Here is an 11,897-nt window from a genome sequence, read left to right on the forward strand (position 1 = left end):
CAAAGTGATTTTTTTGGGTTTTTTTGGCCATTCCGTTCCCTATTCCCGGGAATTTGTGGGAATTCTGCTCCGGGACCAGAGCCCCGGCCCCGGATTGATGGGATTGATGGGATTGATGGGATCGATGGGGTTATTGATGGGATCTATGGGATCTATGGGATTGATGGGGTTATTGATGGGATGGAGCAGAATTTCCCTCCCGGAATCCACCCCTGGGTCCCTCTGTCCATCCGTCCATCCCTCTGTCCACCCCTGGGTCCCTCTGTCCATCTGTCCGTCCCTCTGTCCACCCCTGGGTCCCTCTGTCCCTCTGTCCGTCCCTCTGTCCATCCCTGGGTCCCTCTGTCCATCTGTCCATCCCTCTGTCCATCCCTGGGTCCCTCTGTCCATCCCTGGGTCCCTCTGTCCATCTGTCCGTCCCTCTGTCCCTCTGTCCGTCCCTCTGTCCATCCCTGTGTCCGTCTGTCCGTCCCCGGGTCCCCAGGTTCCCGTTTCCCCTCATCCCAGGCCTTGTTCCGCGGTTGCTGATCCGCGCTCGTGTCCCGTTATCCGTTTCATTGGGAATTGATTCCATTCCCGTTCCGGGGCAGTTTCGGGGGATTCGGGGCCGCACTCACATCCCCGGTTATCAATGCCTTTGGTTATCAGTGTCATCGGTTATCAATGTCATCGGTTATCAGTGTCATTGGTTATCGGTGTCATTGGTTATCAATGCCTTTGGTTATCAGTGTCATCGGTTATCAATGTCATTGGTTATCAGTGTCATTGGTTATCGGTGTCATTGGTTATCAGTGTCATCGGTTATCAGTGTCATTGGTTATCGGTGTCATTGGTTATCAATGTCATTGGTTATCGGTGTCATCGGTTATCGGTGTCATTGGTTATCAGTGTCATTGGTTATCAATGCTATTGGTTATCAGTGTCATCGGTTATCGGTGTCATTGGTTATCAATGTCATTGGTTATCAGTGTCATTGGTTATCAATGCCTTTGGTTATCAGTGTCATTGGTTATCGATGTCATTGGTTATCAGTGTCATCGGTTATCGGTGTCATTGGTTATCGGTGTCATTGGTTATCAATGTCATCGGTTATCGGTGTCATCGGTTATCAGTGTCATTGGTTATCAGTGTCATTGGTTATCGGTGTCATTGGTTATCGGTGTCATTGGTTATCAATGCCATTGGTTATCAGTGTCATTGGTTATCAGTGTCATTGGTTATCAGTGTCATTGGTTATCGGTGTCATTGGTTATCAATGTCATCGGTTATCAATGTCATCGGTTATCAGTGTCATTGGTTATCAGTGTCATTGGTTATCGGTGTCATTGGTTATCAATGTCATTGGTTATCAGTGTCATTGGTTATCGGTGTCATTGGTTATCGGTGTCATTGGTTATCGGTGTCATTGGTTATCAATGTCATCGGTTATCAATGTCATTGGTTATCAGTGTCATTGGTTATCAGTGTCATTGGTTATCGATGTCATTGGTTATCGGTGTCATTGGTTATCAATGTCATCGGTTATCAATGTCATCGGTTATCAGTGTCATTGGTTATCAGTGTCATTGGTTATCGGTGTCATTGGTTATCAATGTCATTGGTTATCAGTGTCATTGGTTATCGGTGTCATTGGTTATCAGTGTCATCAGTTATCGGTGTCATTGGTTATCGGTGTCATTGGTTATCAATGTCATTGGTTATCGGTGTCATCGGTTATCAGTGTCATTGGTTATCAGTGTCATTGGTTATCAATGCTATTGGTTATCAGTGTCATCGGTTATCAATGTCATTGGTTATCGGTGTCATTGGTTATCAGTGTCATTGGTTATCGGTGTCATTGGTTATCAGTGTCATTGGTTATCAGTGTCATTGGTTATCAGTGTCATTGGTTATCAATGTCATTGGTTATCGGTGTCATTGGTTATCAGTGTCATTGGTTATCGGTGTCATTGGTTATCGCTGTCATTGGTTATCAATGTCATTGGTTATCAGTGTCATCGGTTATCGATGTCATTGGTTATCAATGTCATTGGTTATCAGTGTCATTGGTTATCAGTGTCATTGGGAATTGATCCCATTCCCGTTCCGAGTGCTCTGGGGGATTCGGGGCCGCGCTGGAAACACGGCACACGGCACACGGCACATGGGACACGGGACACAGGACACAGGACACGGGACACGGGACATGGGACACGGGACACCGCACACGGGACATGGGACACGGCACACGGGACACGGGACACGGGACACGGCACACGGCACACGGCACATGGGACACGGCACACGGGACACAGGACACGGGACACAGGACACAGGACACGGCACACGGCACACGGCACACGGGACACAGGACACGGGACACGGCACACGGCACACGGGACACAGGACACAGGACACGGGACACAGGACACGGCACACGGGACATGGCACACGGCACACGGCACACGGCACACGGGACACGGGACACGGCACACGGCACACGGGACACAGGACACAGGACACGGGACACAGGACACGGCACACGGGACATGGCACACGGCACACGGCACACGGCACACGGGACACGGGACACGGCACACGGCACACGGGACACAGGACACAGGACACGGGACACAGGACACGGCACACGGGACATGGCACACGGCACACGGCACACGGCACACGGGACACGGGACACAGGACACGGGACACGGCACACGGCACACGGGACACGGGACCCGATCAAATCCTCGCGAGCTTTATTGGCACTGCGGAACCCAAATTCCCGTTGTTGCGGGGGAACCCAATCGTCCCGTTTGCCGGGATTTCCACCCAAAACCACAGAAAACACCACCAATCCCCCTCAGGGTGGCTTTTTGGGGCAAATAAATCCAATGTTCCCCTTTTTTCTCCCTCGGGGCTGGGTTTGGGGCGAATAAATTCAATTTTTGCCTTTTTTTTCTCCCTCGGAGCTGCTTTTTGGGGCAAATAAATGGAATTTTTACCTTTTTTTGCCCCCTCGGGGCAGCTTTTTGTCATTTCTCCCCCTCGCCACCCCAAAGTTGAGATTTTTCAGCTTTTTTTTGCCCCCCTGGCCAGAATTTGGGGTTCCCCGTGGGTTTGGGGTGGGAATGGTGATATTTTGGTTTCTTTTGGGGTGTTTTTTGTGGTTTTCACCCTCCAAACCCCCCCGAGGTTTCCCCGCCCCCCAAAATAAATTAAAAATAAATAATAAATTATTAATAAATACAGAATAAATAAATAAATGCTGGAAAAGGGGGGAAAACCCCGTTTTTGGACAGTTTCTCCAGGTGCAGCCACCGGGCTCATGCGACCTCCGCCATGCAGCTGAAAATGGGGGCACGAAATAATAATTAAAATAATTCAATATTAACGGTGATAATTGGGGATTCAAATGGGGGATGAGCTCTGGCACACACGGGGGACGAACAAAATAATAATTAAAATAATTAAATCATGATAATAATAATTGGGAGATTTTAAAGAGGGGTCAGACTTTGACACGCACAGGGGATTAATAAAATAATTATAAATAATTAATAATAATAATTGGGAGATTTTAAAGCCGTCAAACTTTGACACACACAGGGCATGAATAAAATAATAATTAAAATAACTAAATAATAATAATAATTGGGTGGTTTTAAAGAGGGGTCAGACTTTGACACGCACAGGGGATGAATAAAACAATATTAATATTAATGATTCTTTTCAAATATTAAAAAAAATAATAATTTAAAAATAACAGGGAGAATCCTAAAAAAGGGGTTGAGTTTCGACACATGGGGGGAATAAATAATAATAATAATAATAATAATAATAATAACCCCAAAAGGAACCCCCCATAATAGAGATTTTTACATCAGAATCTCTCCGAGCCCGAGTCCCCGCACGGCGCGGATTTTTGGGCTGGGAAATTCGGATTTTTCCTCAAAACCTGGGTGGGAAATTCGGAATTTTCATCATAACCTGGTGAAAAATGGGAATTTCTGGTCAGAAATTGGAATTTCCGTTCGAATCAGGGCGGGAAAATCCGAATTTTTCCCGAAATCCGAATTTTGTGTCCCAACCCTGTAGGAACCGGAATTCCTGTTACACCCTGGGCAGAAAAATCCGAATTTCCCGACTTCTCCATTATAATCCAGGCAGAAAAATCCGAATTTCCTCTACAACCAGGATGGAAAAATCCAAATGTTTCGAATTCCTGCTCCACCTGGGGCAGAAAAATCTGAATTTCCGCTACAACCGGGGCAGAAAAATCCGAATTTTCCGAATTTCCGCTGCAACTGGGGCAGAGAAATCCGAATTTCTGCTCCACCTGGGGTAGAAAAATCCGAATTTTTGGAATTCCCGCTGCTCCCGGGGCAGAGGCTCCGAATTCCCGCTCCACCCGGGGCAGGGGCTCGGGCCGGCATTCCCAACCGGGGCTCGGGCCGGCATTCCCACCCGGGGCAGAGGCTCCGAATTCCCGTTCCGCCCGGGGTAGAAGCTCGGGATCCCGCTGCTCCCGGGGCAGAGGCTCCGGATGGCATTCCCCCCCGGGGCTCGGGCCGGCATTCCCAGCGGGGCAGAGGCTCGGGATCCCGCTGCTCCCGGGGCAGAGGCTCTGGATCCCGCTCCCCCCGGGGCAGGGGCTCGGGCCGGCATTCCCAGCGGGGCAGAGGCTCGGGATCCCCGCTCCTCCCGGGGCAGGGGCTCCGAATTCCCGCTCCACCCGGGCCAGAGGCTCTGGATCCCGCTGCTCCCGGGGCAGAGGCTCGGGATCCCGCTGCTCCCGGGGCAGAGGCTCGGGATCCCGCTGCTCCCGGGGCTCTGCCGGTATTCCCCCCCGGGGCTCGGGCCGGCATTCCCCCCGGGGCTCTGCCGGTATCCCCCCGGGGCTCCGCCGGCCGCGTCCGGCCGCTCCCGGGCGCCGTCCCCGTTACAAGCGGGCGCCGTCCCCGGGCTCGGCGGGCGGCGCGGGCTCGGCGGGCGCGGGCGCCGCTCGGCTCTTGGTGTTGGGCAGCCGGTGATCCTTCTTCCACTTCATGCGGCGGTTCTGGAACCAGATCTTGATCTGGCGCTCGCTCAGGCTCAGGGCGTGCGCGATCTCGATGCGGCGCCGCCGCGTCAGGTAGCGGTTGTAGTGGAACTCCTTCTCCAGCTCCAGCACCTGCTGCCGCGTGTACGCCGTGCGAGAGCGCTTGGGCTCGGCCCCCGAGAAACCGGGGCTCACTGCGGGGAAACGGGGTTACCCAGCGGGGAACGGGGTACGGGAAAGGGGGGAAACGGGGAATTATGGGGGGGGGTGGGGAAAAATGGGGGGGAAAAGGGGGGAAATTATAGGGGGGTGTATGGGGGGAAAAAGGGGGAAAAAGGGGGGGATTGTAGGGGGGTGTGGGGAAAAATGGGGGGAAGGGGGGGGGAAATTATATTAGGGTGTATGGGGAAAAATGGGGGGAAAAAGGGAAAATTATAGGGGGTGTATGGGGGGAAAATGGGGGAAAAAAGGGAAAATTATAGGGGGTGTATGGGGAAAAATGGGGGGAGAAAGGGAAAAAGGGGGGAATTATAGGGGGGGGTGTGTGGGAAAATGGGGGAAAAAAGGAAAATTTATGGGGGGTGTATGGGGAAAAATGGGGGGAAAAAGGGAAAAATTATAGGAGTGTATGGGGATAAAAGGGGAAAAATTATAGGGGTGTATGGGGGGAAATGGGGGGAATAAAAGGAAATATTATAGGGGGTGTATGGGGAAAAAGGGGGGGAAAAGGGGAAAATTATAGGGGTGTATGGGGGGAAAATGGGGGGAAAAAAGGAAAAAAGGGGGGAAATTATAAGGGGGTGTGTGGGGGACAATGGGGAAAAAAGGGGAAATTATAGGGGGTGTAGGGGGAAAAATGGGGGGAAAAGAAAAAAAAATGGGGGAAAGGGGAATTATAGGGGGTGTATGGGGAGAAAAGGGGGGCAAAAAAGGAAAATTATAGGGGGTGTAGGGGGGGAAAGGGGGAAAAATTATAAGGGGTGTATGGGGTAAAAAGGGGGGGAAAAGACAAAAAATTATAGGGGGTGTATGGGGGAAAAAAAGGGGAAAACAGGAAAAAATGTGGGGGAAAGAGAAAAAAATATTGGGGGTGTAGGGGGAAAAGAGGGAAAGGAAGAGGGAGAATAAAGGGGAATGAAAGGGGAAAAGAGGGAAAAATAGGATTAAAAATCAAATTAATGTGAAGAAAACCCCACGGAAATCAGGTTAATAGAAGGAGAAATACAGCGGGAAAAATCAGATTAACGGGAAAGAAAAAGGTGCAAAAATGGGGTTAACAGAAGGAAAACCAGCAGGGAAAGAAAGGAGTTAAACGGGAAAGAAACGGGGAAAAATCAGGCTGAGGGGAAAGGAAATGGGAGGAAAGGTAACAGGAAAAAGCACGCGGAAAATGAGGATAAGGTGGAAAAAAACGGGGAAAAAATGAGGTTAAAGGGAAAAAAATAGGAAAAAATGGAGGGTAACGGGGAAAAAACAGGCAGAAAATGAAAACAAAAAACCAAAATGGCAAAAAATCAGGTTAAGAGAAAAAATATTAAAACATTATCAGGTTTGTGGGAAAATTAAAATAAATGAAATTTAAAAATAAATAAAATTAATAAAATAAATGAAGAAGGTAAACAGAAAATGAAATTAATGGGGAAAAAACGGGCAAAGAACCAAAGAAATGGAAAAACACAGCCAGTGTTTGATCAAAAAAAAAAGGAATAAAAATGTTAAATATGGGGAAAATCCACAGCAAATAAATCAAATAAAGGCAAAAAAAACCCCAAAAAAATTATCAAATGAACGGAGAAAAACTCGGCGAGGAAAGAAAACAAAAGCAGAAAAAAAAGAGGAAAAATTTAAATAAACAAAAATGAGCCGGGAAAAAGAAATCAATCAAAAGAAAAGAAAACAAAGCCAAAAAAAGGGAAAAAAAAGGAAAATCCCGGGCAGGAAAATGAAATAGAGAAAGGCGGGAAAGGAGGAGAGGAGAAACACAAAGGGCAAAATAAAAGTGGGGAAAATTTAAAAAAATATAAATAAAGGAGGAAAATGAGAAGGAGAAGAAAAGACAAAGGACGAAATTAAAAGTGGGAAAAAAGAAATTAAAAAAATAAATAAATAAAGGGGGGAAAGGAGGAGAGGGAGAAAACCCAGCGAGGAAAAAAGCAGAAAAATTCAATTTAAAAATGGATGAATAAGGAAGGAAGGAGAAGGAGAAGAAAACCCAACACGGGAAAATCGGGAAAAGAAATGAAAATAATGAAGAAAGAAAGAAACGGAGAAGGAAGGAAAGGAGAGGGGGAGGAGAAAACACAACAGGAGAAAAGAGGGAAAATTAAAATTTGAAAAAGGAAGGAAAGGAGGAGGAGAAAACCCAACACACGGAAAAGAGGAGAAAATCAAATTAACGTTAAAGAAAGAAAGGAGAGGAGGAGAAGAAGAAAAGCCAAGGCACAAAAAAGCACCAAAAACCCAAATTAAACCCAAAAAAACCCCCCAAATACCCCAAGAAACCTCCAGGAGCACCAGGAGCGAAGCCGCGAGCACAAAAACCACAAAATCCTGATTAAAAATACCAAAATCCTGAATAAAAAGCCCAAAATCCCGAATAAAAACCCCAAAATCCTGAATGAAAACCCCAAAATCCCGATTAAAAAAATCCCCAGTCACGATTAAAAAAAAACCCAAAATCCCAATTAAATAAAACCAAAATCCCGATTAAAAAATCCAAAAATCCTGATTAAAAAAAATTTTTAAATCCCCAAAATCCCGATTAAAAGCCCCCAAAATCCCGATAAAAGCCCCAAAATCCTGATTAAAGCCCCAAAATCCCGATTAAAAGCCCCAAAATCCTGATTAAAGCCCCAAAATCCCGATTAAAAGCCCCAAAATCCCGATTAAAGCCCAATTCGGGCCGGGGCAGCTCGGGCAGGGCTTCCCCGGCTGGGAAAAAAGGGAATTAAAAAAAAAAAGGAATTAAAGAAAGGGAATAAAAAGTGAATTATTGCGGGATCCCGCGGGCGCTGCCCCGGAACCGCCATAAAAACGAATTTATGGCGCTGCGAGAGCCGTAAATCCGCGCCGCGGGCTGCCCCGGCCGGGAAACCCAAAAAACCCAAAACACCCATAAACCAGCCCAAAAAAACCCCAAAAAATGAAAAAATAATCCCAAATAAATCCCAAATAAATCCCCCCAAAAATAAAAAAATAATCCCAAATAAATCCCCCAAAAAAATCTATAAAAAAATCCCAAATAAATCCTCAAAAAATCAAAAAAAAAAATCCCAAAACAATCCCCCCCCAAAAAAAAAAAAAATCCCAAAACTATCCCAAAACTATCCCCCAAAAAAATCCCCAATAAATAAAAAAAAATTCCTAAATAAATCCCAAATAAATCCCCCCAAAAATCAATTAAAAATCCCAAATAAATACCGAAACAATCCCCAAAAAATCCCAATAAAATCCAATAAAATCCAAATAAAATCCCAAATCCCGAGCCCGGAGCGTGGGCCGGGGCTTGGGGTGAGCAGGGAAATAAAGGGAATTTTTATGGGGTCACAGCGGGGCAAAAACAGGAAAATAAAGGGAATTTTTGATGGGGATCAGGGCGAGGATGGGGAGGGAAATCGGGCAAAAAGAAAGTGATTTTTGAGCAGAAAGGATGGGGAGGGAGAAGAGGCACAGGGGCGAGAATAAAGTGATTTTTGGGGTGGCGAGGAGGATTTAAGTTGGGTTTGGAGGAGAACAGAGCGAGAATAAAGTGATTTTTGGGGGGACAGACAGAGGACGGCCTGGGAAGCGGGCTCGGGCAGTAAAGGGATTTTTTGGGGGGACAGAGGACGGCCTGGGAAGCGGGCTCGGGCAGTAAAGGGGTTTTTGGGGGGACAGAGGACGGCCTGGGAAGCGGGCTCGGGCAGTAAAGGGGTTTTTGGGGGGACAGACAGAGGACGGCCTGGGAAGCGGGCTCGGGCAGTAAAGGGGTTTTTGGGGGGACAGAGGACGGCCTGGGAAGCGGGCTCGGGCAGTAAAGGGGTTTTGGCAGAGCCGGGGGCCAGGCTGCGGCGAAGCGACGGCGCGGGAGCAGAAATGCAGTTAATGTTTAGCCGGGACGGGGAGAGCCAAGGGAAAATGAACCGGAGTTGGTTTTAACGGGGCACGGGGGCAGAAGTGGAGAGGGTTCCACAGGGGGAGGGAAAGCGGAGGCAGGGCTGGGAATCGGGAAAGCTGATTGATCAGGGAGGGGGGAGCGCGGGAAACCGGCAAAAATAAAGGAAAATAAAGTTATTGCTTATCAGAGCGGGCTGGGAGGGAAACCCAAGGCAAAAATAAAGTGATTTTCAGCAGAGTGAGGAGGATGAGGGAAAGCGGGCAAAAATGAAGTGATTTTCAGCAGAGTGAGGAAGATGAAGGAAATCGGGCAAAAATAAAGTGATTTTCAGCAGAGTGAGGAGGATGAGGGAAAGCGGGCAAAAATAAAGTTAATTTTTAGTGGAGTGACAAGGATGAAGGAAATCCAAGCCAAAAATGAAGTTATTTTTACCAGAGTGAGGAGGATGAGGGAAATCAAAAGCAAAATCAAAGTTATTTTCCAGCAGAGTGATCGTGCTGAGAGAAATCAGGCACAGAGGCAGAAATAAAGTTATTTCTGAAGGGAGTGAGGATGAGGAGGGAAACCAAAGCCCAATAAAGTGATGCTGGGGCAGAGGAGTGAGGATGATGAAGGAAACCAAAGCCCAAACCAAAAAGTTCTTTTTGAGCAGAGGAGTGAGGATGAGGAGGGAAATGAAAGCCAAAAATACCATTGGACAGAGCGAGGGGGATGAAGAAAATCAAAGCCGGAACCAAAGTTCTTTCTGAGCAGGGCGAGGGTGGTGAAGGAAGCCAAAGCTGAAAATAAAGTGACTTTTGAGCAGGGCAGCGAGGCTGAGGAGGGAAATCAAAGCCAAAAAATATTGCTGAGCAGAGTGAGGATGATGAAGGAAGCCAAAGCCGGAACTGAAGTTATTTTTGAACTGGGAAGTGAGGATGATGGAGGAAGCCAGAGCTGAAATAAAGATGTTTCTGAGCAGAGTGAGGATGATGGAGGAAATTAAAGCTGAAAATAAAGATATTTTTGAGCAGAGTGAGGATGATGAAGGCAGAGCTGGAAGGGAAGCTGTTTCTGAGCAGAGTGAGGATGATGAAAGAAGCCAGAGCTGAAATAAAGATGTTTCTGAGCACAGCGAGGATGATGAAGGAAGGCAGAGCTGGAACTGAAGAGTTTCTGAGCACAGCGAGGATGATGAAGGCAGAGCTGGAACTGAGGCTGTTTCTGAGCACAGCGAGGATGATGAAGGAAGCCAAAGCCACCCCGAAGTTCTCGCGGCCCGCAGCCCGCTCCCTACCGCTGCTGACGTGGATTTTCTTCATCCAGGGGTAAACCACCGGCGCCTTCCCCGCCGCCCCGGGCTCCCCCTCGGGCTCCCCGCACGCCGCCGGCCCCGGGGGCTCGCAGAGCTGCGGCTTCTCCGCCAGGTGCTGCCTCCCTCCTCCTCCTCCTCCTCCTCCTCCTCCTCCTCCGCCCCCCGCCCCGCGGAGCCCCCCGCAGCCGAAGGGGCGCTCGGGGAAGGCGCCGCGGGGGCCCGCGAAGAGCTCGGCGTGCGGCGGGAACGGCGGCTCCCGGCGCCCGTAGAACTCCGCGCCGGGCTCGGGGATGTAATTATTCTGCGAATATTCCTCGCATGGAGGGAATTTCGGATCGATGTAGTTAGAGTCCATCAAATAAGAGCTCATGATCATTAATTTCTGGAGTGGAAAATAATTTTTCTCGCTTTGTCGTTTTTCTGCTCCATAAAGCCCTCCTCCCGCTCGCGGCCGCCCCGTAAAGTTTCCCCCACCATGTGACGGACGCGGCCAATCAGGCCCGGAGGAGCGGCCCCGGATCAGGAACCCAAAGAGCCAGAAATGCACCCAAAACGGGGGGGCGGCGGCGGGGGGAGAGGGGAGAGCTCAGATCCCGGATCAGGAACCCAAAGAGCCAGAAATGCACCCAAAACGGGGGGGCGGCGGCGGGGGGAGAGGGGAGAGCTCAGATCCCGGATCAGGAACCCAAAGAGCCAGAAATGCACCCAAAACGGGGGGGGCGGCGGCGGGGGGAGAGGGGAGAGCTCAGATCCCGGATCAGGAACCCAAAGAGCCAGAAATGCACCCAAAACGGGGGGGCGGCGGCGGGGGGGAGAGGGGAGAGCTCAGATCCCGGATCAGGAACCCAAAGAGCCAGAAATGCACCCAAAACGGGGGGGCGGCGGCGGGGCCGGGGGTGAGGGGGGGGAAATGCCTGAAATTCACCCAAAGCGGGATGGGAGCAGGAGGAGAGCAAAGGGTTAACTGAACCAGGGGTGAGGGAGCAGAAATGCCCTGAAATTCACCCAAACTGGGATGGGAATCAGGACTAGGGGGACTCGGGGTGAGGGGAGAGCCCAGATCCCGGATCAGGAACCCAAAGAGCAGAGAAATGCACCCAAAACGGGGGGACGGCGGCGGGGGAGAGAGGGGAGAGCTCGGGCAGGGGGCGAGGGGGGGAAATGGCGTGAAATCCACCCAAATTGGGATGGGAAACGAGGAGAGCAAAGGGTTAACTCAGGCCAGGGGGGAGGGAGCAGAAATGCCTGAAACTCACCCAAACTGGGATGGGAATCAGGGGGAGAGCAAGGGGTTAACTCAGGCCGGGGGGGGAGAGAGGGAAAATGCCTGAAATTCACCCAAATTGGGATGGGGAGCAGGGGGAGAGCAAAGGGTTAACCCAGGCCAGGGGGGAGGGAGGGAAAATGCCTGAAATTCACCCAAACTGGGATGGGAAACGGGGAGAGCAAGGGGAGAGCTTGGGCCAGGGATGAGGGAACAGAAATGC

The 11,897-nt window shown here is 49.5% G+C and overlaps 1 protein-coding gene across 1 annotated transcript; it reads right to left on the reverse strand.

Moving 5' to 3' along the window:
* Nucleotides 1–4,862: 4,862 nt before the first annotated feature.
* Nucleotides 4,863–10,854, reverse strand: HOXC4 (homeobox C4). Its single transcript, XM_038164215.1, has 2 exons — nucleotides 10,393–10,854; nucleotides 4,863–5,214 (listed from the first exon to the last, which is right to left on the reverse strand). The coding sequence occupies exons 1-2, from the start codon at nucleotides 10,784–10,786 to the stop codon at nucleotides 4,922–4,924; spliced, it is 687 nt and encodes a 228-aa protein (XP_038020143.1). The 5' UTR covers nucleotides 10,787–10,854; the 3' UTR covers nucleotides 4,863–4,921.
* Nucleotides 10,855–11,897: the final 1,043 nt, after the last annotated feature.

The sequence above is a fragment of the Motacilla alba genome, chromosome 29, assembly GCF_015832195.1.
Source record: "Motacilla alba alba isolate MOTALB_02 chromosome 29, Motacilla_alba_V1.0_pri, whole genome shotgun sequence".
NCBI classification, from domain to species: Eukaryota; Metazoa; Chordata; class Aves; order Passeriformes; family Motacillidae; genus Motacilla; species Motacilla alba.

Excerpts from the sequence above, each read along its gene's own strand:
- HOXC4 (XM_038164215.1), bottom strand. The coding sequence starts at position 10,786 with ATGATCATGAGCTCTTATTTGATGGACTCTAACTACATCGATCCGAAA. Across the intron at positions 5,215-10,392 it reads GAAAATCCACGTCAGCAGCG|TGAGCCCCGGTTTCTCGGGG; the intron begins GTAGGGAGCGGG and ends GTTTCCCCGCAG.